General features: G+C 37.4%; 2 protein-coding genes across 3 annotated transcripts; one reads left to right on the top strand and one right to left on the bottom strand.

The window, feature by feature from the left end:
* Positions 1–5246: 5246 nt before the first annotated feature.
* adss2 (adenylosuccinate synthase 2) lies at positions 5247–20239 on the bottom strand. 2 transcript variants are annotated; one of them, XM_043255716.1, is made up of 13 exons: positions 19988–20239; positions 14442–14544; positions 13642–13710; positions 13520–13570; positions 11997–12063; positions 10940–11047; positions 10651–10732; positions 10316–10442; positions 9483–9637; positions 8583–8707; positions 8394–8491; positions 8166–8315; positions 5247–7140 (listed from the first exon to the last, which is right to left on the bottom strand). In XM_043255716.1, the coding sequence occupies exons 1-13, from the start codon at positions 20216–20218 to the stop codon at positions 7088–7090; spliced, it is 1419 nt and encodes a 472-aa protein (XP_043111651.1). In that variant the 5' UTR covers positions 20219–20239; the 3' UTR covers positions 5247–7087. The 2 variants fall into 2 exon arrangements, with proteins under 2 accessions (XP_043111651.1, XP_043111653.1); XM_043255718.1 differs by lacking the exons at positions 10940–11047; positions 11997–12063; positions 13642–13710; positions 14442–14544; positions 19988–20239.
* Positions 20240–20506: 267 nt separating this feature from the next.
* Positions 20507–27604, top strand: LOC122356805 (cation channel sperm-associated protein subunit epsilon-like). Its single transcript, XM_043255873.1, has 20 exons — positions 20507–20641; positions 20731–20779; positions 21002–21075; positions 21180–21243; positions 21330–21421; positions 21536–21560; positions 21636–21713; positions 21797–21897; positions 22035–22533; positions 22617–23064; positions 23216–23535; positions 23807–23926; positions 24578–24594; positions 24685–24751; positions 24973–25052; positions 25290–25389; positions 25476–25556; positions 25680–25837; positions 27166–27216; positions 27305–27604. The coding sequence occupies exons 1-20, from the start codon at positions 20571–20573 to the stop codon at positions 27429–27431; spliced, it is 2622 nt and encodes an 873-aa protein (XP_043111808.1). The 5' UTR covers positions 20507–20570; the 3' UTR covers positions 27432–27604.
* Positions 27605–27699: the final 95 nt, after the last annotated feature.

The raw sequence follows: 27699 nt of genomic DNA, 5'->3' as shown, positions 1-27699 counted from the left end.
CAAATGTAAAATAATGGGAAATATAACGATGAAATAAATGTTTCCTCTGATACACACTGGGCACAATTAAAGGCACCCTTACGTTCAACGCTTTTTAAAACCTCTGTTTGTCAGTTTAACAGCTCTAGATTTTCTCCTATAATGTCTGATAAGGTTAAAGAGACCAGAGAGCTTTCCTTCAGACCCTTCACGTTTCCCAGCTCTCCTTCTCTTCAGTTCAGTCATTGGTTCAGGTCAGAGGACTGGAATGGTTTTGTGCTCAGTGACCCATTTTTGTGTTGTTTTTGAGGTTTGTGTTTGGATTATCGTCTGGTTGAAAGATCCAGCCCATTATAAGATTTCTGAGTCAGTCACTTATTGATTTTTTTTATCTGCTGGCATTTGATATCCATGAGGCCATGTGTTTAAACAAGATGTCCAGGACCTCAAGGAGAAATATAGGCCCACAACATCAAAAATACTGCAGTATATTTCATTGTGCACATAAGAGTACGGTTTCTCCCCGTCTTTTTAGTTTCATCTGATCACAGAAGCCAGTCCCATTTGAAGTTTCAGTGGTGTCTGATAACTAGGAGAGTTTTTCTTGTAATCCTCCCAAACAGCATGTGCTGATGTAGGTGCTGTTTGACAGTTGTTTTTAAGCTTTTCTGAGCCCGAGACTCAACTATTTTTTGCAATTCTCCAGCTGTGGTCCTCCTTCTTACCGTGCATTAGGACGACACAGACACATCCACTTTAATTATTGCCCTGATAGTTGGCTTTTCTTAAAACCAATTCACTCATTCGTGGAGCTCAGTTATCTATTGCTGCACATCAGAAACATATTCTTTGGTTTTCATCATTGTGATAGATGATTAAGGGAATTTGGGCTTTGTTGTCTCTCTTATTTATATTTCTGGGAAACAGGAAGCCATTGCTGGAGAAATTAATGTTCATAATAACCCTGGAGGGATAAAATTATAAATATGAATACACAGATATTTTACTCATAAGAATTTCTAAGGGTGTCCAATCAGTGAAAAACATTTACTTCATAATGATATTTCTCCCAATTTTAAATTCTTATTATCCAACAAAAGATTTTTGTGAATTCAAAGATCAAAAGCATTAATAACTTTCCTTTCACAGCCTTATTTACCAATATTTACCAAGGGTGCTGACTAAATAAATTATTGTAAATTATTGTATACATTTACACTAATACATAAAGTATATATATATATATATATATATATATATATATATATATATATATATATATATATATATATATATATATACTTAAAATATAGTGATGTAGATATATAAATATATAAATGTGCTGTTATATATATATGGATGTATACATGCATATAAAAAATATCTAATATATATAATAATCTTAGTAATAAAAAAATTACTCTGTTACAAACAATAAAAATACACTTAAATCAATATATACTAAAAATATTAAAATGTTTTATATATATATATATATATATATATATATATAAAAAATAAATATAAATGTATATACTGTATGTGTGTATTTATATAATTTATATATACATCATTAACAAACAATACACATGTAAACAAACTTTTTTGAATGCAATTATTTGTTTGATTATTTGTTTGAGAGCACTATATATATATATATATATATATATATATATATATATATATATATATATATATATTTTTTTTTTTTTTTTTTTTTCAAAATACACAGATAGATGCAGATACTTGTACTTTTGTGGGACATGTTGATAGTTACTGTAATGATCTCTGTTAGGACACCTGTGTGAACTCATTTCACACAACCACTAAAATCACCAGATGTCGCCTGGTCTAATATTTAAATGTTTGAAAATGTAAAATGTTTAAGTAATAAGTCCAATGTAACGACATTCGTCATGAGCGTCACTTATGTATCCAGAAGTGTCCACACATGTTTTGGAGCTCCTGTGTAACAGTTGGCGAACATCTGACCGTAACTTAAAGACTTCACACTCCTGCAGACTTCCAGTTCTGCTGGCAGGTTTATGTGTTTGTACAGGCCGTGCCTTTTTGTCGGCCAGTCCGTGTTGTTCTCGTCCTATTACACCCAGCCGTGCAGCGCTACAAGCCTTGCCCAAACAGGGCAATCCCTCCTGGGCAAATATTTAAAGTCAAAACAGCTCTGGCTCCATAAAGCTAGTTGGGTGGTGTGGCTACATCTGTCAGTTGGGGGAGGTGTGTCGGGGAGAGAGAGAGAGGGAGCGTGTGTGCGGACGAGCGCAGCAGCTGCTGAAACGAGTCTGGACGCTGCTGACGCCAACACCTGTCCGCTCTGGAGACATGGGGAAGCAAATGTCCAGGCAGAGCTGGCCACAGACTCCCACTGCTGTCCAACCACAGGGTGGATGATGAACTTAAAGAGGGCCACGCTTCAAAGTGCTGCCTTTTCCAGCAATGATCACCATTGTGCATGTGTGTGCCTCGCCTGCCAACAAATATTGAGTTACAGTCATTTTGACTTCAACAATGGATACCATTTAAAGAATATTCCGGGTTCGAAATAAGTTAAACTCAATCCACAAACATTTGTGGCAATGTTGATTATAAAAGAAAATGATTGTCGCTCGTTTATTTGATCTATCTATCTATCTGTCTGTCTGTATTTATTTCTATACAGTTAAAGTGAGGCACTTAGAATGGAAGTAAATAGGGCAAATTTTCTGAGCATTTAGAAGTGAAAAATTACACTGTTATAATTACATAAAATCAATTCAATTAATTGCCCTTTTTATTCATGTTTACCTTTAAAACATATCTATTATTTATTTATTTTAAATATTACATTGTCATGACGACAGATTTGAAACATATAGACATTTTCTCATAGAGTGAGCTTTCTTAGTCTTTTTTTAACATAAAAAAAAATGTATATATTGATTACATCATGTGGCTGAACTCACAAAACTATAAATATTTTGTTTAAAATGTATTATAGTAATCACCAAGGTGCTACAAGCACCGTCAATTAAGCGTAACTTGCGCTGCTGTAGTTCTAATAGAATTAGACTTTATTTTAAGGTGTTCTTGTTACACGTTACATGTGCTTACTATTATAATAACAATAGAGGATGCATAATCACATGCAAGTAACCATAAACCAAACCCTAATCCTAACCCCATATATAGTAAGTACATGTAGTTAATTATTATTATTACTCAGCACTTAATGTATGATTACACTGTAACAAGGACACCTTCCAATAAAGTGTATATTTCCTTGTTAAAACGATGTCACTGAGCGGCTGTACGCCACTCCTCCGAAAACACTTCGGACGCCCCTCTCTAATGTTTTTCTGAGCCATGTGTTGCGTCTATAACCTCCCTCCAGAACCCAACCCCCAGTCCTTATGCCCCACAGACAAACACAAACTCCACAAGTTTCCCCCCAAAAAAGCAACAGCCAGTACTCTAAACTCATAAACACCCCCCCCCGCACACACAGCCAGCCCCCATCTGGCGGCCCCTGGCCCTGCCCCCGTTGGAGCTGGGGGCTGGGGTGGAGCTGAGGTCAGGGATCAGGCAGACGTTGGCCCTTTGCTCAACAGCTGCCCGTGTTCACAAGCCAGGAGGAGGAAGTGGCAGCCGCCACTGCAGCAGCAGCACATCTGCTCTAATGAGTGTGTCAAAGCCACTAATGCACAGACACACTCACACACACACACACACACTGATCTGGCCCTCCCCTGACCTTCTCTTCACACACTCAGCGCACCATCAGGCCAGAATGGAGCCCTTTGTGCGGCAGTGTTTGTGTGCGGTGTTTCGTGAAAGGTTCAGAGCTCTGTTGTGTAATGAGTCAGCTGTGACAAGAGGAAGAACTGCAAAGACATTTAAACACGCGCACGCACACACACGCACACACACACACACACACACACACACACTCTATGAAGGGTCTAAAAGACATTAACACACTTTTGAAGAAAACTTCTGGTCTTGCAGTAAATCATCTATCTGTCTATCTATCGTTCTATCGTTTCATTCTGTCCATCCATCCATCTTTTTTCTGTCATACTGTCTATCGATCTGCCATTCAACTACCACATATTTTTGGTTAATCAAAGAACCTTTTAGTTAAACAGTCTTTTTCTTGTGTGATGAACCTACAAACTGTAAGAAACCACTTTAGTTTCTGTACACAAAATTATTCTCACTACTCAAATATTTTGACGCACATATCAGGCCGAATTTAGGTATATACTGTATCTGCAAATGGAAAAGCATTACCAACAACAGAGATAAATCAAATGAAACACTACACAAATAAATGATTACATCAAAAACTTAACACCAATGGATTTGTGAGCATCTAAATCATGATCAGGTTAAGCTGACATGGTTCACAGAAAGCAGTGCAGTGAATCTGTAATGAGAGCAGGAAGACTCCTTCGGTCTCCAGCGTGTACAGTATGAGAGATCTCATCATTCTCACCACAGTCCTCACCTCCTACTACATCGCACATATGTGTACATTTATATCCAGGCACCTTCAGCAGCCAAACAAGCCAACACGCATACATCTAACATATAGATCTGCCCGTGAAAGCAAAACATTTCTATTCCGGTATCTTCAGAAACGCAATTTGATCGGTGCAGCACTCATTTTCGTTTTAAGGTTTTTTTTTTTTTTTTTTTTGGCAATCTTTCCGCCACAATCCAAGGTTTCGCTCGTCATTGAGGTTTACGCTAAACGTAACGCAAAATGCATTTCTATTAAACAGAAGCTACAGATGTCCCATTGCGCGCTAAAAGACGAGGAGGGGAAACAGACGTTTTTATTAAATTAAACTGAAAATAATCACCCGAAAATGTTTCCCTGAGGTTAATCACGTTTTCGATGATTAAAAAAAAAACGTTTGTGTGTATGCTTTAATTAGCTCCCAGCCTTTTAACCTCGACCAGGCCACGCATACGATAACATCCACGCATTAATATGTACACCCACCCTAGAAACACTGAGGGGAAAATCCAAGAACCGGACCTTATCATTATCTAGGAGTAATTGTGTAGCATCACAAGTTATTGTCAAACGTAATTACGGGGCTCTTTCTGTCGTCGTTAAAAATCCGAGGACGTCGTCGCTCAAGGTGTATTTCAAGGTAAATGTCTCCCCCTGGTGGTGTGTTTGGACCTCGTCTTTCCAAAAGGAGGTGAATTTCATCGCACCAGATGCAAAAAGTGCCACAAACGAACACACAAAACAGAAGTGTTTCTCACTGTATGACTTTATTGATTGGAGTTTGACACAGTTGTCTGCCATTCGTCCCAGATAAACAGAGCGGGTGAGTTTTGGTGCAAATCCCACTGGATGATCATGCACACCCATCAGTATCAATCACCAGCAAAGTGTACAGTTACAGTAAGTTCAAGAGAATATGGCTTTGTGTTCTGTGTATACATACACGGAGAACCCAGTCAGCGGCGATACAAAACTGGAGCGGTGTTTCGGAAACAGAAAAGGTTGTGTTTGTGCAAACGTAACATTGTTTGAATGCTGTCTGTTCTTGCAAATTGAATTTGTTCAGAGGAAATTCTTCCCGATAATGCAAGATAAATGACATGTAATAGATGCCGCTAAACAAATAAACAGCTCACACCGTTTATTTAACGGCCGTGAGCAACAGAAAATGCGAAGCATCACACCCTCATCAATCTGAAAACGAAATAGTTATCATTCAGGGTCATTTACAAAGGCCTTTTACATCACAGCATTCATTTATCCATTAAGATACTTCTTTGGATGCGTGTACACTTTTGGCAAACTGCAATGACTGCTAATGCCCTCGAAAAAGATAAAAGAGGTTTCTCAATTAAAATCCAGAAAAGCTCAATCAGACGAGAATTAGTTTTCAAGTTTCATTGTTCATCTGTATTAACAAGGCACACTTTATCCTACGTTACTCAATTACTGGAAGGTGCGACAAAACAGAAGAAGCAGTTCAGGGTTTCTGAAAGAACCCAGTCGCGTTTAAATAGGCAAGCTCTGCTTAGATCATCTCTAACATGTAAAGGTTCGGTAAGTGCACTACTGGAGGTCAGGAAAAAAGCAGAAGACCTCGTGCAGCAGCTAGCAACCACAGAAGTAGTTCGATCATCAGTGCGTTTTACTGTCGTACATCCTGAGGCGGCATCTTAAGGATCTATTCTCTATATCGAAAGGCAAGTTCATTGATGTCTCGTTAAAGTGGCTTTAATATGCTTGCGGCATAAAGTTGTACAGTTGAACAATAAACATCTGAGTGCTGTGCAAATGTTTACATACATTCAATGGAATCAAAACTCCGGACTGTATAATAGTATATGCTTCTTGAGGCACATTTGAATTATATACTATTTTTTAGAGCAAATTAAATAGATTAAAATTTAAAGATGCTTTCATAAGCTGTCTTAGAGAAACAGAAAACACCCACGGTAATGGTAGTACATTTTGAGGCTGCATTGTACATAATTCGTACCCAGAACCTCCGAATCTGTATTTATGCATGTGGTAAAGAAACATTTACATTGTCTTTTAAAAACCGTACGTTTAAATGAATTGGACTCGAGCGAGTCAATCATACAGTCCATTTAAAACAAGGACAAAGTGTGGTAATACACATTGCATAACCGTCGATTCTTGTAGGATAAAACAACGAAGAACATTAAATATAACATGTATAAGTAATCTTTTACCCAACCTGTGTGGAAAAACTGATAATATACATCACTACTGATGCCTGTTTGAAGCAGTAGCACATGTACAGCATATGGACTCAAGATGGGGATACTGAGCTTGAGAGCGCCAAACGCCAGAGGAGGACGACGTAAAGCAGAGGAGAAACAAATAAATGATTACACGAAAGTAAAAATTGAAAAGCTCTTTTTGATTCACCGCAGGAATGCCGTTATATATGGCAAATACTCCATTTCAGAGGGCTGCAGGATGATCCGAGTGACACAAAATGACGTTCTTGCCATGGAAAAAAAAACTGAAGGGAGGCGGGAGAAGTAACACATCCCGAGTCCAGAGCGCAATCCAGCCAGTGCTACATGCAGGCCAGGCAGCCTCTTAAAAGAGCTGGATCATCGATTCCCGCGACTTCCCAACACCAATCCACTTTACTAAAGCAAAGACGGAGTAAGTCATTAGGATCGCCGTAGCAAATCAACCCAACTGCATTTTAAACGATCTGGGCCCGTATTATTTCTTACCACTAAGACTTCGCATAGCATTAAAGGTTTTTAGCTGAGAGTTTTCTATTCGCAAAGCTGCCGGGGAAACTTTTACTAAGGAATAGAGAGAAGTCTTAAAGGAATAGTTCACCAAAAAAATGAAAGTTACCCCATATTTTTCTAGGCGTTTATGACTTTCTTCTTTCAGATGAACACTGACTCGTCATGCGTCGTACGTTGAGTCAGAAGTCAGTCAGTCAGGTAAACTAGAAATATCTTTGTTTTAAAAACCCATCGATCTGCCTGACTAAGAGTCATTAAACAATATAATATATATGTATATGTCCAGGTAACTGTCAGCCTGCATGCTTCTCAAAAAAATAAATAGCGAATATAAAAAGCCTTTTAATTAACAGAGCATAATAATCATGGCTGATAGTAAGACATGCAAACATAAGACATAACTAGATGCAAGAATTATATATTAAGATTATACGCAGATTGCCTGCAACAGCCATTTTAGTTTAGGATAGTTGTGAGTTGGTCTTATACTGACTGTTCTGTTCACTACTCCTAACATTTCACAGATTTAGAGTTTAGCACTAGTTTCAGCGCTAAAACGCTTTGTGAAATACTCTTAAATTTAGGAGCACTAAATTTAGAAATGACACGCTTGCTATTTTTAAGATTTTCTCTTGAATCAGCAAGTTAGAAGCTACTTTTAGCCTTAAGACTTGTAAGAAAGTTATAGATATATTCTACTGTCACCTTTACGTCGTTCCAAAGCTTTTATGACTTAGTTTTTTTTGGTAACCATTTACACATTGTTGTCTGTTTGGACGTCAATAGGAATCTGTTAGTTTACTGACATTCTTCAAAATATCTTTTACGTTTCACAGAAACAAAAGTCATGAAGGTTTGGAATGAGGTGAGGATGAGTCATTTTTGGAAGAACTATCCCTTTACAGTCTTACCAGGCACACCCAAGTGATCTTCAATGTAGCAGACGTATTTCTGTGCATTTTCTGGAAGCTCTTCAAAGGTCCTTGCAGCAGACGTGTCCGTTTTCCAGCCTGGCAGGGTCTCGTACTGTACTTCAACCTTCTGGAGCACCTCTTGGTTTGCTGTGAAACAAGTATGATATTCAGCTACGCCAGATTTGATTAAATCTACATGTGTGACATGGGAAAAGTGCTGTTTACCTGGAAAATGTGGGATGATTTCACCATCTACTTTGTACGCCACACCAACTTTGATCTCAGGAAGCACATCTAAGATGTCAAGTTTGGTGAGAGCTAAGCTAAACGGACACATAGAAGGATGCATTTAAGAAAACATTGTGTTATAGAGCACAGTTACAGAAACCAAAGGAGACATATCTGAACACTCACGCTGTAAAGCCATTAATCATGTGAGCGTATTTGATAAGCACCAGATCCAGCCAACCGCATCTTCTTTTGCGACCTGTGGTCACGCCCACTTCCTTTCCTCTCGTCTGCAAGAGCTCTCCGGTTTCCTATGCATAAGTACAGTATGCAGAGCACATTTAATCTATTCCTTTGTGTATTTACAGTATCTGTACAGGCATATCAATATGCGCAATTAATAGGTTAAAGCTTTTTGATGACCATTTTAATTATTTGTAATGTCTGGGATGACTCACCCTGGTGTATTTACAATAGTTTATTTATGTTCAATAACCTTATTTAATACACTAAAAAAAACAACAACATGATCTATATGATACGATATAAGCTATATGGTCTACAGTATTGGCTGAATTGTACATTACACTACATTGTACACTACATTACAAAAAAGCCTTCTTCCCACTAGATGGAGCCATTTAAAAACTAAAAACTCAAAGTGTAAGAGCAATTCATAGTAGAAATATATCTGGAGTGACTTCATAGCATGATTTACATTAAAACACACATAATATGTACTTACATTTTAAATATAATTAGACAGGGCACTTACTGTCTATATTAATGTTTTTAAATTGTGTTACCTGTAGTATCTCCATCTGATTTTATTTATTAGCACATATTAAGCCACCGTAAAGAACATTATGAATAGGAAATCATAAATGTCTCATACATAATGCAGCGTGACAGATTACTGAGTGCCGTTTAAATTCCTGTTCAAATCTATCCATGACAACAATCGAGCTCGAGTCAGGGCCATTACTGCCAAAGCTCTCACAGCACTGAACGCATGGGAATATACGCAGTAGTGAGAGCTCATCCAAACAACGCAGAAACAGAAGAGCAGGTTAAGCAGACGCTTACGTTGTTCTGCTCTGTAGGGAAAGCGCCAATCCCAACTCTCGTGGTGTAGGCTTTGACAACTCCATAGACTTCACCCACGTTCTGGGGTGGCATGCCCAGACCCGTACAGACCCCTCCCACAGTGCAGTTTGAGGAAGTCACGAACGGATATGTCCCTAAACAAAAGCGTCAGATCAGCGCTGTGTGCCAGTGAAGTCTTAGTGAAGCTTTAAGCAGTGTCAGGGTTATTTTCAGTAGTGCATGTGCAATAATAGACCTTTGCGTCTATCAATGCCTATATTTGTTTGTAAAAACGTTGAGAGCACTTTAACACACACTGCTTAAAATCACATGAAATAACCTAATATAAAATTATTCGGTTATACAGGTTTTTTTTTTTTTCATAGTGAAAAATAAAGCAAACTTAAACCTATTATAATAATAATAATAATAATAATAATAATAATTACAATGATACAATGATACAATAATATAAATACAATATATTAAACAAACAGGATGATACGTGTTAGTAAAGCTGCAAAGAATGTAAGGATACTGTTTTTTAATGTGAGAGTAAGAAGCAATTACATCTATTAATATGTAATAGATAAATACAGAAATCATTCAACCATAAAAAAGAAGGCACTATTTTAAATGAAAAAAATGTGTGAGACTGTATTATTGACTTGTAGACTTATTATTGTTGATAGTTCACGGGACTTAACTAATAAGGGAGGACTTTCCCAGAAGTTCACAAATGGGAATCAGCTGGTTAGTGCATTGCATAATCTTATGTTACACATGGTCAGGGAATGGTATGTACAATGTGTTTCAGTGTATCCATTACTCACCAAAGTCTATGTCCAGCAAAGCAGCATTGGCACCTTCCACCAAAATCTTTTTTGAAGGCCCATGTAGTGCCTCATACATAAAGAAGACTCCGTCTCTCACCATGGGCTTTATCCTGTCTACATAAGTCTGAAAAAAAAAGTCTGCATCAGAAAGTGTAGTAACCCTTGCAGTCTGTGTGAATATAGTAATTAATAAGTGTATTTTAAAAAGTTAACATTATATGATAACTGTTATGATACGGATACGTTGCGCATCTCGAACTCTTATCCAAGTCGTATAAAATCTTGTAAACCTAACTGACGGTATTAACTGGTGTGGCATCTAAGCTTCTCACCTTGAGTTTCTCAAGTTCCCCATCCACATCAATCTCCAGTGAAGGGTACATAGACTTATACTGCGAGGCCAAATGTTTAAATCTGTGAAATAAGACATGAGACTGCTCAGTTGACACTGGGATAGACGAGTAGCGTGATCAGTTGCTCTTTCATTGTTTCTGTCGGATTAAGACCTGGATTAAGTGTTTTTACAGAGGGTGAGGCTTCAAACAGTCTATGGAAATGTGCCATGAATGGGTAAGATACTTGAGGTGTCAAGCTCATTTAAACAGGTAAGCACACCCTGACCTCTCAGAGAACTCCTGAAAATCAGCCAGAAGGTCACATATTCTCAGGCCGCTGCGAGCTGCTTTGGCAGAGTACACCGGCCCGATTCCTTTTTTAGTTGTTCCTAAACTAGGTGTTGAAACAGAAAGAAGGTGAGACTTGTGAGAGATATTCACATGCATTAGATAGGCACTTTTTTCTTGTTGGTTGCTTTAAGATTTAGACATCCAGAATTGAACAGGTTACATTGAGAGTGATTCTGTTTACATACATTCATTTATTCAACACCTCCAAATGATGAAATTTATCATGTCTTTACTAAGATAAAACACTTTTTGTACAAGACCATGATCCAAACTCACTTGAAATGCTCTTTTCTTTTCGTTTTATTCGATATATATCACTACTACGTTTTATTAATATAACATTTTGAGCTTTTTATTCTTTAAAAGAATTCTGTAAATCTGTGTTGGAAAAATAATAAAAAGAGCACAACTTCATTATGAATACTGACAATAACATTTTTTAAAGTGGATAATAATAAATGTTTCTTGACATTAAAATGCTAAGAATAATCCTAAATGACATTTATAATAAAAAAATACATATTTTAAACAGCAAAAATTACTATTTTGCTGTATATTTAATCAATACAAACGCTTTCAAAAACATTAAAAAGAAATCTTACAGACCGTAAACCTTTGAACAGTAGTGTACAATTAAAAGCCATTGAATGAACCATTATTGATGTACATATTTATTTGTACACTACATTACACATAATGTTTTAATGTGAGAGGGATTATGAAACATTCAGCTGGATTTTAATGCCATTATTTAATAAATATTATATTTAATATTTTATTTGTTTTATTTGCCATATACTTTACATATCACGCAAAAATATAAGATCTTAGGACAGAGAGCCAATTACTAAAATCAACCTGAGCAGTTAGAAAAGCCACCAATACACATCACTACAGTTAATCTCTCAAAGCATTTTCTCCTCTGTTATGAACAAAATGTCATAACATGTTGCTAGCGTGTTGTATGCGTGTGCATAAAGCAGGGTTTTTACTTTTTGCCAGCTTGCTGTTGCCTCTCCTGTTCCTGGACTCCATCCACAGCTTGATGGAAATCAAACACTAGAGGCAGGAGAGTGTATACATTACAGTGAGACAACTCATCTCTCTGAGCTCTGAACCCAACATGCCAAAGCAGGTCACTATAACAACACTTGGGTTGACTACAACTGATCCTGTGTCCTTTCATTATAATCACTCCTGCTGAGAATCTAGAATTACAACAATAGTCTAAAGGTATAAGGCTGATGATACACGGGGCAATTTTTTGAGCAATGTTGCTGGGCAACTTTGTTTATTGTTGTCGTCAACGGGCAACCAGGTCCAGGTGAGACACAGAACCCACAAGTGATCTGAAGTATCCCATTCTCAGTGCCCAAGCATCCCTGCTCAAAAGAACTTGCCCGGCAAAACTGCTCAAATAGCTGAATCATCAGCCTAATAATTCAAACACAAACCATTATTAATTTTAAAGGACTCTTTAGGATTATGTGACATTCGAGAGCAGTATCTGCCTACGTCAAATACCAAAAGCTACAAGCAAAACAAACACACACATAAAAAAAAAGGACTGATGCATCAAATTACATTTTAATTCAATAATTAAATTTTATTATTTATATTAAGCTATTATGGCTAGCTAGATTTGCAGTTCCTGAAGAGAATAGCAGTGCTTTCAAGGCATACAAATATGATTTAAATTCAGTTCATTATATAAATGTCAAAAGTTTTCAAAATTTGATCCTAAATTTCATAAAGAAATTTACAGACATTACTGTATTGAAATTACTATACAAAAAATTACCAGTATGTTAGAAAGACATCAATAGTGTCTTGAAAGCACTGTAATAATACCTACAGTATTGTGTTTTAATAATAATATCTATTGTATTTTTTAATTTTTTTACCAATTCTCGACCATTTTTGTTGAAATCTTTAAATTCAGAACACCCAATGTACTTAATGTACATCAATGCATTCATTTGGCTAGAGTCACATACACTACCATTCAAATGTTTGGACTCAGATTTTGTTTTGGTAAGGAAACTGATCAAAAGTAAAGACATTTATGTAACAAACGTTTTCTATTTGAAATAAATGTGGTTTGAACTTTATATTCAAAGTATATTGAAAAAAAGCTGTATCAGAGTTTCCACAAAATATTAAGCAGCACAACTGTTTTTTTAACATTTTTCATAAAAAAAATTCTAAGCAGCAAATCAACTTTATATATGATTTCTGAAGGATCATGTGATCCTGCAAATATAATATTTCCAAATATATTCAAACTGAAAACATATTGTTTTTTTCATCTATTTTTGTTCAAATAAATGTATTTTTGAATGGTAGTGAAAATATTCAGTGTTCAGTATATTTTTTAAAAATGTCTAATTTTAAAAAACTGTGAATTTAATATTGAATTAGTAAAGAATTGCAATCAAATCAAATAGTTTACAACAACGTAAATGTAATTTTGGGATATGATGATGTTTATATGTCATGAGAACCATCAGCCTACCGATGTGTGCACGGTCAGAGATGATGAGCCTGTTCTCCCAGCCTTCCAGTCCTGCGAGAAAACTCAACGTTAGACTCCTGTCAATGTTCATACAACCCACGGGAACAGACAGTTCAACAAACCTTTTCCTTTCCGCAAATTCTTCTCAGCCTCATCGAAGAGACCCGGCAGGTGAATGACTACACCATTACCTGCAATCAAATGAGGAGCTGTCAGTCATCACTGTCCAGTTCACAGGGCTTTAACCCTGGCCTGAACTGTTAAATAATGTAGTGCTGGAACATCACTGCCACAGACAAACTCATGCACAGTGTACCATCGCACAAACTTGTTTTTTCAGACATGCCGTTATAGTTTTAGTTGCGACAATATCACAGTTGTCCAATCAACATTATTAACTTCATAAATATGCAAAAATAACATTAACCAAAGTTTATAAATGTACAGTGAGAATTCTTTAAAAAACATGGAGCGGGAGGTACAGAATTAACCATTTAAAGTCTGAACGGCTCAGCTGTGTTATTCCAGGTATTGATATGAATAGGAAGGGTTGACATACTGAAGAGGAATCTTAAAAAAATAAAAAAATCACACATAACCTGTTCACTCTAATGTAGTAGGAACATCAAACACTTCCAACACATCATACTAATCCACAGTGCTGACATATGAATCAGAAGGCCAAACACAGTAATGGCCATTAGCAAAATTGGATCTTTGCGAATACACTGCATAGATTGCACTCAGCTATATTAGTCTGGATATACTGGCCAACATCCAAACACTCTAACAAGAAGCTGTGGTGTTGTTTTCAAAGCAAGGACTAAGATCTATACGCCGCACGTCTTGCATGAGAATGTGTGCAGCTCATATAAAGACATTTTATCGGATCGGAGGGGGGGGAATTTGATATATGACTCACCAATGAAGGCAGTGGCCTTAGGGTTGATGATTCCACTGGGTAGAAGGTGGAAGTCATATTCCACTGAATCAACCACGACTGTGTGCCCTGCATTGTTGCCTCCCTACAGGAGAAAAAGAAACACAAAGTGTTTTCAATTCTTGAGAAGATCAAATCTGGAGTACTTAGTTCACATCAAACATTCTGTCAATAGTACTAGCCTGTGTCATCCAGAATAGTATGACTGACTTACTTCATGGAGCACAAATATAAATGATGAACATGAAAGTAAAAGATGATCCGAAGCTTTTAGGTGAACTATGTCTAACTATCCCAAGCATTACTATGGTATGGTATAGACATGCTCAGACAAGCAGTTGTGAAATGGAAAATTTGAAGCATGTAAACACTGATTTTGGTTGTTAGGTGTGGATTTAACGTGAGAATAACTCAATTAGACAAGGTACAAGTAGAAAAGCAGACGGAATCCATTTCACATTTTCTCTTCGAATTTTATTTTATATCCTTCGAAACAGACTTCAACGTGATAAAATGCATTCTTACTGGAGGCTTACAGCACAATCTTGTAAATGAATGTGCAAAAGGTGAACATTTTACATTCCAGTTCTGCAGAGCTAAATGCGTTTCATTTTATTTGTCGTTCCTGTAAAGGGGTAAAATTAGCCAAAGAATGCAAACGTGATTCCTTCCTTGTTGACACGTGACTAAAGAGAACCAAAGATTACAGAGCACACTTGACACGCCAACTGTCAAGAGTCCTCACATGGGCTGGTTTTCAACATGGCGCCAATCAGCTCATGTCACATCTGACAGAGTTTTCACAAAGAGCGCTCAATAAATCAGTCTTTAATCCAGCAAAGGAACAGGGCAGAGCTATTTCAGGTCAGGTCTCTTTGACCAGTGTAGTAGTAGTAGTGTGTGTGTGTGTGTGTGTGTGTGTGTGTGTGTGTGTGTGATGCCTCTCTTTTTTAGATCCATTTATGATGTTCTAATACCCATGGTGACAAAAAGCGTTGCTGGAGGCACTTAGCATTACGATTATGAGCTCCTATTACAAGGTTGCTTTTGATTCTAAAAGCCCAGCCTGGGAGTCTTTTTCTTTGAATTTATAAAAACAGTTGTTCAAAACAGCATGCTGACAATGCAGAAACTCAGGAAGCATTGGCTTCATGTAATGAATGTAGCTTCATTACACACGACTGGTGGTCCACCTCCAAACAACCTCTGGGATATCACACATTTACATTTAAGAACATATGTAAAGAATGTTTGTCTCTGTAAGCCAGTAACCAGTTCCTTTTTTTAACTCGCCCAACACTGGTCACTACTTTTGCACTGTAATGCTGCTTCTGACACTTTGTGACATTAGATTCACACTTCGAAGTAGGCAGTCTGTTGTATTTTTTTGCTATATCATCACAAATATAAAAAAATATATACTTTTTTTTTAACATATTGTGGTAAAAAAAAAAATTGTGCACATTGATCATTTTTGATCATGTTAACTATAAACTAATTTGTATTCATACTACATTTAGTATTAATCTATAAAAAAAAAAAAAAAGGAAAGAAAGGAGGAGCCAAGTCATATTTTGAGTCATTAACCTGGAACGTTTATTTCATATGATGTTTGTCACATTTGCTCTCATGACTGTCTCGGGGGTTTCAGGCCGTGTTGGAGGGCATCCAGTGTTGCAAACATGGCATGCTAAAAGTGGCTAGAGTGAGTGATCTACTCCACCGTCTGTTTGAGGAGGAACAAGAGGAAGAGGAAATAATACAGGGTTTTCGAGCAAAGTTAGCATCTCGTCACACACAATGATCCATCAGCATTAAAAATACAGCTGAAAAAGTGACAAACCAATTCCATGAAATAGGTTGATTACATATCGTTTTCAGTGGTGAGATTATACTTTTGTCACGTTCTGCCTGGTTTGGTTTTTGTTGCTTTTATTGGCAAGTGTGCGCGTTTACTAAAGCTGCAGTCTACAACTTTTTTTGGTTACAAATGTTCAGAAACCAATATGTGAGCAAATACAAAATCAGCTAGTGTTCAAAATGATCACCTTACCTTAAGCAGATTCATCATAATCCTAATTTGAGTAGCACTGGTAAAAGCTTGCAGCTTTAAATGTATAAGCCTGTCTCAAATTCACAAGAAAGGATATATGCACTCAAACCTCTCCAGGATGATGAAAACTGTACTCACAAAGGGCAACTTCTAGCTAATGAACCAGTTTTAGAGTTGAGTATGCTGTAAAAACAAAACACTTCATCACTCCTACTTTCTTATCCAGATTTCCCAGTCGCTCCAATTATTTAAAATTACCATTTATTTCTTAGTGTAAAACTTTAACGATAAAACAAATTATTTCGCTTACAGAAAAAGTAATCGTATGACACTTCATGTTATCAAATAAAGCATTTGGGACTTGAATGACACTGCGTTTAAAAATGGCACCTTAATTATCAGTAAGCAACATACTTAGACTTACTGATAAACAAACAGCTGCACGTTACACAGTTAACACGACCACGGCAACACTGCAGTCAAGAGATTTCCTCATAGACTCGATTATCAAGCTGGCATTAATGGTCAAGATAATTTAAGTCTCTTAAGTTCAAATATTTTAGATATTCTCTTTGGCAAACTGGGTCAATTGGAAAGCCAATGTAGTACGTTTCATGGGGCGCACACGCATGGCCCAAGGTTAACTTCCGGTCTGTTTCGTGCCGCCTACAAACGCAGGTAATGATAAGTAATAAAGTTGGTCTCAGTTTATTGTGCTGTTGGACGCGTTATCCATATATTTATTTCTGTGTGGCAACCTGTCACAATATCAAAACTGCCCACATTTTCAAAAGACAAAAAAATAAACATGAGGACATAACGCATGTTTAAAAAATCTAACCGAAGCGTGGGGCGTTTGTATGTCACTTCTGAAGAAAGACCGTCATTATCATTTCATCCTGCATGCAAGAAAGCGTTTCTAAGCTTTGTCTACTGGGCAAACCTTAATTTCTCGTGCCTAAAGAGCCTCTTGCAGACAGAAAATGAATTTGCATTTTTTATAAATCTGTCTGATTTGCGCAGCAAACATATTTTGCTTGTTATCAAAAAAATGATATACCCTAGAAGGACTTTGTTGTTGTTATTGATTCGATTGGAAGTTAAGTTAGGGCCACAAAGGCACGCATGCGCAGTAACGTTTGTTTATGTTGAAACCGTCCATAGCAAATCTATATGAATACAGAACTTATCTGTAAGAGCAACATATGGCCTTTCATTCATTTAGTGTGACAGTGGCAGACAGCTTGACTAAAGGATGCTCATATACACTCCTAAATGGTTATAAAGCTCACAAAAATCTCAGTATGTTGCTGTATAACAGGTTAGAAGGAAGTCTGTGATCATAGAGCTGGAGACAATGGTTTTCCCACATGCCTGGAAAACCATAAACAATAAGCAACCGACAAGAAGCACATGATTATTATAAGCCAACAATACTACAAATGCGAAACAAACCCACCTGTTAACAGATGAAACAGTTTTACAGGCTGACGTGAGAAAAAGTAAGAGGTTAATCTGCTAATAAAATGTTAAAGAAGTCATGCGTTGTCATGCGAAGTCACGCTGGTTTCTGGGCGGACATATCAATTTGGTGTGACATGGAAAAGCACGATGGTCTTTTTTCCGTTCCGTCTGCCTGTAAGGAAAACCAGTCCGACTGCTGAGTGCACCGTTTTTATAAAAAGACTAACACTATCTGCTTTCTGCCCCATCCTTTTGCACAGCACACACATGGCGGTTTGCATAGTGCAACAACGAGTGTCTTGTTTAATGCGGTCACAAGCTCGGCAGAATACAGACTTCTTAGGAGAGAATCCTCGCAATGTGAACCTGTTATCAATACCGTGCATGGTGTCAGGGGGATGTAAAGCGGCCTGCTATCACTGCTCTCCAGCATAACGCAGCCACTGCTGTGCTGCCACTTTCCCATTTGTCCCTAAAAGTGCTCCCTTGACAAATCTAAACATAATAAATAAGTGAAAACATTTAAAAAAATCACCAGGTCTAAACGGAAAAGAAGCATTTAACCCTACTTAGGAAGTCTAAAAATAAAAACATGGCATACAGACACACACCCACATATACGTACTGGACTGTATACATACATAGTTCATGATTATTGTTATTATACATATTGGTATGTGACAGTTTTGCTGTACATGTTCAGTAAGAGCGCAGCAGCATCTGAAAGCCATGAGGCTGAAATAGTGACACCTGTTTCTCTCTGACAGGCACTGTGAGATGTTGACATATGGAGCCATATGCTACATAAACCTTACTTTATTACTCCGAACAACTGTTTAACAACATATGTATATATTTTTACAGATATTTGTAATGTATGCTTGGTCTGGGGCATTTCACGATTTAAGGAGGATAAACTTTTAACAGTTTCCATACAGGTTTTTTTTTTTTTTTTTGGGTTTGCAATTAATTTGCAAATAGCTCAAAACGTTTAAGATTGCGTCCAGAAATAGCTGGCCTATTTCTGGCCAATTAAATATTTTAGACAATACCAGAAAACAAACATTAACAGTAGAATACTCCATAACAGAATTGATGGTTTTATTTATTTTAAAGCGCTTGCCATGCCTGGAAACAAGCATGTTAAATTTTTTACTAACATGATAATAAAGACTTTAAAATGAAGTGATTATACATGCAAAGGAAACAGCTATAACAGTGTGTGTGTGTGTGTGTGTGTGTGTGTGTGTGTGAAAACATTCTAGCAATTGACTGAAATATATATGTTGCTATTTTTAAAGCAGTTGTAGGACATGTCTGAACAATCAGTGAGCTGCAGGATTGTGTACATTTACAACACTTGAGACAAATGCGGAAAATCAAGTAGCTGGAGGTTAACGTTTTGTAAAACCAACTATTATTTAAATTATTAACACTTGCAGCATCTGCTTCGACCGTAATACTCATCTAAACACCCCGCATTCGGGCGTCATGAACTTCAAAAGGAGTCCTGCTCCTGTGTTTACTCGCATCCTTCGCGAAACACGTACATTACAACACGAACAGATGCGCTTAGTGGCACCTGGTTGCTACACTGCGCTGGCCCTCGCTCAGAAAAATCACGCTGGCTTCAACAACACACGATTCTGTCAAGGTGACATTTGCAAACACCCTACGCGGTGTGCACTGCTAGCGAAGCTAAACCGAGAGGCTGCGTTACAGTCGCCGCACGCGCGCAGACCGCGTCGCCGATAATAATGGAAGCGCGTAGATGTCCATTTCCGCTTTTGATAACGCGGCGGCTGGCTGCTCGCTAAGAATTGGCCTGCAATCGCGTCCTGCACGAGCTTTCGGGGCTCTTAGCGTGCACTCGGTACTCCACAGGCTGCTCTCTGATCAGCCGCGCATATTTCCGTACAAAGAAAGCTTGTTGATGCACACAGCGCGCCGTAACTGACGCTGCGCAGCCCGCCGGAGATATATTCAAACACTACAGTTCTCATAAACCCACCTGACATCTGCAGACCATGTCAGCGTCCTGGGCCAGCAGGTCCACCACCTTTCCTTTCCCTTCATCGCCCCACTGTGCTCCGAGCACCACGGTCACTTTGTTGCCCACACTCGGGCTTGTCATCCGGCTCGAGCCTCCGTCCTGCGGCTGTGCGTTCCCGCTGTCTGACATGACCGTCTCCCCTCTGCTCTCCCTGCAGCTCCGCAATGTTCCTCCGACACACACACACATACACACACACACACACACCTGAGCAGACACCGAGGGCGGAGCCTTCATCTCGCACCCCCACCCCCTTACACACACACTACAGCTCTCCGTTTACACACAGTAGTGCTCTGTGCTTTAAAAAAATATATATATATAAATACAACTGTTGTATCTCATGTTACAAGCAACCCCATACTGTATAACATGTCCCCTCTGTATTCATTTATTTATAATTTGTTTGTTCAAACGTAAACTTCCAACCGTCGAGCGAGCAGCGACGCCTGAAGTCTAAAGCGAGTACTACAGCTAACCGCTTCGGTTCGCCCTTAGCTTTTCTCAGCTTTTTAGTTACAGCAAATATCGGCGGGAAAAGATGTTGGTTTTGGGGGTAGCGTTGACACACGTTTTATTTTTGTACTTTCAAACTGTCGTCGGAATTTGGAGGTAAAATTATTAACCGACTTTTTTAAAATTAACTTTTAGTGTTACAAAGCTAAACCGTGTGATTGTTGTTACTGTTTGTTTATTATCAGATACAAGCAGATTTTGGAGGATAAAGAGTTATTCATGGTAGACAGTACTGTAAGTAAACATAAACATAATCATATATAAGTGACCCTTAAATTTGGTTTAAATACTTTAGACTGATTTCGCCATATAATCATCCTCGTCGATTTATTTCTGATTTTTTTTTGTTTAATTTCTGTACATTTTGGTAGTTGCTATTGTAAAAAAAAGGGTGATGTTGTTCAGTGTGCTTTTAGTCACCTGACACCACTTTAAAAACGTTTTTATTTTAATCAGATTTTTTTAGAGTACGAAGGGTCCTCTTTTTTGGAGTGGCAATATCCTGATGATTGTGATGTGAACAATAAGAGGTAATCCACACTTACTTATGTATTATTATGTCTAATGTATATCTTTATTCATGTCTAATCGGTTAAATTAAAATGTATTTCTTTGACGGATTGATCTAAATAAGGTCACCTCATGCTGTTATGTGGTGTAAGTCCCCTGGATATCAAGCTGTGAAACCTCTTGTTTCTGTAAGTAAACACACCCATATATCCTGAGCTTTCACATATTCTTTTCATCAACTAGCATCTTCAAATATGAAATAATTTCATTGCAGGATGTGTCTACAGAAAAAGAAGAAGAGCGACACCTTTATATAAGTGACTCATTTTTCAGGCTTGCGTGGTATGCCGTTATGCCTTTGCTCGGGTATTCACCAGCTCAACTTCTTTCAGCTTTTATTGCACTACAAAATGTCAAGAATTGCTTTAGTGAAAAAAGTATTTTGAATAGAAATCATTTTTTCTTCCCCATGTCCATCAGAACTTCCCCTGATAGTGACCCCCAGGTGAGACTCTTACTCTAATTGGCCTAATCAGTCGAGATCATGTAGTTTATAACGCTCTTTTGGTATGTACTGTAGACTGTCAGAATATGGATCATTGATCCGGACCAAGCAGATGATGCTGAAATCAAAAACACAGCAATGTTTCCCTCTGTAGTAAGTCTACTTCTTAAAAACCCCATGTAAAATGTTGGTTGTGTATTTTAAGTGCCTAAGAATAAATCTCTGTACCTTTTCAGTATTTCAGATATCTCACTAAGTGTTTATTTATCAGTGGAGAGGTTGCAGCCATCGAGTCTTCATTCCCTCAGACAAGCCAGGGTTATTTTACAAATCAGGGGTAACGCGGTTCATTTCTATACAAAGTCTGGCTTTTTCCACTTTTACTCACTTTTTAAGTATATTTATTAATCTTTAATAAATATATTTACAGTAATGGTGTGTATAGCAACCTTTCACAATCATGATTTCTTTCAGGTTTTGGGAGGCTCATGTTCTTGGTGACCATGAATATCATCATTTTCACGTGATCAGTCAGTCTGTATCTTTTCATGGAAAATCTGTTGCTTCCAGCCAACATGTCTTCTACAGGGCTTCCCCAGAGAAACCACATGACGACGAAAAGGTGTCCTTACGCCTGTCGACTGGTAGTCAAATGTCGATAACGTGGGATGCATGTACCCCTCACCGAGCCATGCTCCTGTCTGACAAAGGAACATTCATAACCAAGAATGCTTTCCTCACTTACGAGGAGATAAAGGTTGATCCTGGAGATTTGCCAATGCCGGCTGAGGGTTATTATGTTGTTTTCGACGCGGTCTTGTTGGAGAATGGCTCTATTTTCCGCATAGAAGATGCTCTTTTCTGGAGAGACAACGAGGAAGGAATTTTGAGGAGGAATCCTATTAAACTGCTAGGTGAAGGGGTTAAAGGCCTAAGTTTTAGGACTCAATGTGCAGAGGACTACCCCTTGTTAGTGAGTGTATCCCATTTGTAAATGCCAATTGTTTTTTCTTAATATTAGGTTACAAAAATGTGTCTCTTGAATTTCACTTGCAGGGGGTTGAACTTTCCACAGTTCTTGCATGGACAGACCATGAGCTTTATAAAGGTGGGAAAGCTCTGGATTGGAAGACTAGCAGCAACTACATGTCAAACGTTTTGAGTCTTCCCAAAACGACCACTATCCTAACTGCTGCATTTGGATCCCATCCAGCATCTTTGGGTGTACTGGTGATGTACACAGACTCTGGGCGACTCTCCCTGCTCACATGCTACGAGACTGAAGGCATCTGGAAAACCAGAACTTTATTGAGTACAAATGTTCTCCAAGGGCCATTTGACATGCTCTTTGTCAGCGCGGCCTTGGAAACTCTGCTGGTGTGGAACAGAGACACCATGCTTTATAGTTTTCACAATGACAGTGAATGGCGTTATTTGCAAATAATGGATTCCTCCAACATAAGCCAAGAAGCAAATGGTAGCCACATTCACCACGTGGTCATGGGTGAGTGCGAGAAATCACATTATCAGAAGTGCCAGCAGTCTCATTTTCTTCAAAATTTGGAATTCAAATAAGCTTGATTTGTGTCTCTAATAAGAGTTTGATTTTAGAATAATGCTAGTTTACATAAAGTCTCTGTGACTCTGCTCTACAGACCAGTCACAGAACATGTTGGTAAAGATGGAGAACAACATGCTGTTCTTCTGTAAATTCGGCATGAATAAACTGTTTCGGCTGCCCACCTGGAATGACCCTGGACACTCTGTAGGGCTCTACCTAAACCAGAAGGATCAGATCATTATGTTGACAATGTTAGATGGGGGTTTGAGTGTACAGAAGTACCCTTTGCTGATGGAGATCAGAAGTGCCATGCGAGGGGAGGTCCACAGCTGTCCCTTTATTAGCTTCACACACAACATGAACAGGCCTGTTTACTACATCGACGAAGAACAGGCCGTTGAGTTTTGGGCCCAGGTGAGATAGAGCAGACCTACTGTAGCTCAGACATCACCAGAGAAGTTACCAAATGTGTTATGCCTTAGCAGAATCATTTTGGGTTCCCTATAGAAGTGAGCAGTTCATGAAAGAAACAATTTTTTGAGTGAAGAACATACTCTATACATAACCTAAACAACCTTTTTCAGCTACAGTATACCTTATGTGCAATGAAACTGTTTAATGGACGTTAAAGGATAGACGCCATAGATGCTAACCAAATATTTTTATACTTCTTGTGTATTTCCAGATAGTCTACCATAAAGGTAAAAACATTAGTGTGATGCTAAGCAGGAACAAAGACCATGTGTTACAGATCACAGAAAGGACTCATTTTGAGAGTGTGCGCAATCTGGATACAACAAACAAGGTCTGGACAAGACGGGTCTTTTAGTAAAGCTAGTCTTCATTGAGATGTGTTTTAATGCTATATAGGTAGTCAGTTTATGATTCCTATATAAGCAGTCTCTTTTTATTTTCCAGACATTTACTATTTATCAACATGCAAACTACACAGACATGACTAATAACATTCTCATGTGAGTGTTTTTTTAACGGCATACCCATTAAAGATTCTTGTACAGATACATTTAACTATATTAGTTAAGGCAGCTAGTTCTTCCAACTATTATACCAACCATCCTGTTCTCATAAACAGCCAAAACTCAACTGATATAGTTACTATGGAGCTGCTTACAACCCAAATTGGTAGTTCATGCAGTCTGCCAAAAAATCAGGTAAGTTTTGGTTGGTGGGGGGTTGCTGAGGATTTTCATTTTTTTTTATTTATAAAAACACATATCCCTGTAAGAAAGCTACTGTGTTCAGATACAAAACCACTAAATAAGGCATATATTGTTTGTAGATTTCCCATTTCTTTGTGGGCTGCCCACCAAACAGACACATTCGTATTATAAAGTAAGTAAGTGTCATTTGATTTTTTTTAACAGAATCATTTAAAATGTTATCCTACACACTTATCTAAACTTTTTGACCAGACTTATCATGTTGTTCCTTGTAGACCGCAGAGAATTCCATGTAAGATGCACGTTTTTGACAGTTACACCATTCCAGGGTAGTATTCACTAAAAACATGATACTTACTGATAGAATACATTGAATTGGAAGTCCTGCTCAATGGTTTTCCCTGTTGATCTTTTACAGACTTGTACTTAGAAATTCATCAAAGGATCTGGTGAGAATCTGTCCTGTGTGTTTGTAGATAACGATGCTGTCGTTTAATCAGCATCACTGAGATAAATACGACAAGCACAGTGTTCTTTTTGTCACTGAGTCATATTACAGATTTATATAACAAAAAAAAAAACCCAGAGCAACTATATTGTGATGACCCGTGCTATAAAAAATACATGTGAGGCAACTGGTGATAGTCATGAGTTCTCTAATGTCTCACAGACCGTGTTCTATGACTGGAAGAGCTTTGGCTGTTTATTAAGAATCCACTACAAAGATGAATTTCGGCCAGACATTGAGCTGTGAGTAAGACACAAGCATAATAAGACTCAAGTACAAAAGCGAAATTAAACCCGAAACAATAAGCAATATGAGTCACACGGTGTTTTACTGTTAGCACCTTACAGTAAAACCGTGTGTGACTCATACTGCTAATCATGTATTTCTGTGAGGAAGTAGATTGTTATTGCAGTTCTTTTTTTTTGTAATTGATCAAATGTGCAGTACATAATGTGTTCTGGTATTTTTATTTTCCGTAGGTATGATGGAGAGACATTCGTGCGGAGTGTTGATGCCAACTTCATAGTGTGGGAGAATTTTAATCGAATCGATTATTACTTTAATGCGACCATGTATCAGGTAATATGCGTCAGATGTTTGTGTGTGTGTTCGGCAGTATGTCGTATGTTGTTGTAGAAACTCTAAAGCTTTCTTTGACTGTGTAGGTAGCCTGCCTTCGTGAGGCCCAAACATGGAAATCTATGCTAGTTGATGAGAAGCGTCCCGAAGAGGCCTGGGGACCTCATGTGGGTGTCGTTTATAGTTTTATCTCACTTTAGTTTTCATAAACTACCTCTCTTTCAGGAATATGAGCAATCGTGTGCTTTATTAGCAATGCAATTAAAAGGGATGTGTTTTATGTCTTTCAGAATTATATGAGCTGTTTTGTTGACGCCTCTGAAAAACTAGGAAACCTTGACCAACCCTATGAAATCATGAATAGTAGTTCCATGAATTATCTTACCTTTTCTGGAGAACGCAGTGCTATTTATGTTTTCAATGTAAAGATTGTGGACCCAAATTACAGGTGCCTGTCACTTTCTTTTTATATAGCTATTAAAGATAAATAAGTTATCTTTATTAACTGAAAAAGACAATGGGTCTCATTTATTAATGATTACATTGATTATTCATATTTATACAGAAAGCAGAACTTATCATCACAAATTTTAAGTGTAATTTTCAATGTGCAAACACACATAATTTTTGTCTTAAAGGCATAGTTCACCCCAAAAATAAAAATTATTACATTTACTCACCTTCAAGTTGTTTTCCGAAACTGTATGGGTTTCTTTCTTCCGCTAAACACAAGCTATTCTGAAGAATGTTGTTTGAAAAAATGAATAGCAGTCATTGACTTCCATAGTTATTTTTTCCATACTACCCAGGTAACAAAACAAGTACACTTCCATAATTTAAATAAAGTGCTCTATTTTCGCACACTATTTTTGTACTTAATACACTAAAAATTGTGCTTTAGTACTTAAACTTAAAATAAAGAAACTCAACTGTTCTGTTTTGAGACACCATGAATATGAACTAAAATGCACATTCTTTTTTTAATAATGTATTTAGTTACCACTTGTAGCACACTTGAGTGTACTATTGTATGAAAGATGGTTTCAAGTGTGCTACAAGTGGTAACTAAATACTTTTTTAAAAACAAAGATAGTATGTTAAAAGTGCATTTTAGTTAACATTCATGGTGTCTCAAAATAGCACAGTTGAGTACACTTAGATGATCTTAAGTTGATCTTAAGAAGTACTAAAGATTCAGAACTTTAATTACATTATGGAAGTGTACTTGTTTTTTACCTGGGTATGGAAGTCAAACGGTTGCCAACATTCGTTATTTTTGTACTCAAAAAAGAAAGCCATATAGGTTGAGAGCATCATTTACTAAGTAAAGTTAATGTTAATAAATTTGCAGTATTCTAAATTAAACACACACAAATTAAAGTATTTCCATATCATTCTTCTTCACAACCTTATCTTTGCAACCTTCCTCATATTTCATATGAAATATCTTTTAAATATATTCTAAACATGTTTATACGGCTTATTTTTTGGTTTTGCATGTCCTTTCTCAAATTTCAAATACATTTTTAATTATAAAAACATATATAACATATTTTAGTTTTTGTAAAAAGGTTCAAATGCAGATTTCTTACATAGGCATTTAGTGAACAAGACCACTTGTTTTTTAGGGTATACTACTGGTTTGGGCTCAGATACTAATAACTTGTAGATAGTTTTTAGTTTAAAATTTGTAGTTGATGACCTTGACCACCTGATGGCAGAAACTTTATACGCTCTGTTGTGAAAACATCTCTCTTCTTATTTCTTCCTATTTAGCTTCTGTGATCTTCGTGCTGTATTTTCAGTTCAGACGTACGGAATCCCAGAGTAAGCAATTCATTTCTCCTGTTATTCCTCTAAAGATCATCTTGAAAAATGACTAATAATTGAAACTATAAATCTGTTTTCTTCACAGGCTTGATAAGCTCTTGCCCCTCTATATGCTGTTGTTTCAATCCTTCATTACACTCATCTTACTGTGCTTCAGCTTCTATAGATATACCTCCATCTATCGAGACATGCTTCAGAAGAAATGTGTGTGAATGACTAGTTAGTCATCAGATTGTGTGTAATGTGCATATGTGTGTGCCTTGTTCGTTATTCCTTGATTGTTCTGTTGTAATGATATTTAACCATTCAGTTCAGTGGGACAATATACATACAAATGAATTTATGAATGATACGCACATCTTATGTTTCATAAATAACGTCCGTTGTCAATTATTTCAAATCACATATATAGATAGTCACTTTACTATCAATGAGCCTTACTTTAAAGAATCAGAACTCATTTTCTAACATTATAAGAAA

The sequence above is a fragment of the Puntigrus tetrazona genome, chromosome 13 (assembly GCF_018831695.1).
Source record: "Puntigrus tetrazona isolate hp1 chromosome 13, ASM1883169v1, whole genome shotgun sequence".
NCBI lineage: Eukaryota > Metazoa > Chordata > Actinopteri > Cypriniformes > Cyprinidae > Puntigrus > Puntigrus tetrazona.
Note: the sequence above shows the minus strand (reverse complement) of the source record. Positions and strands in the feature narration are given on the sequence as shown.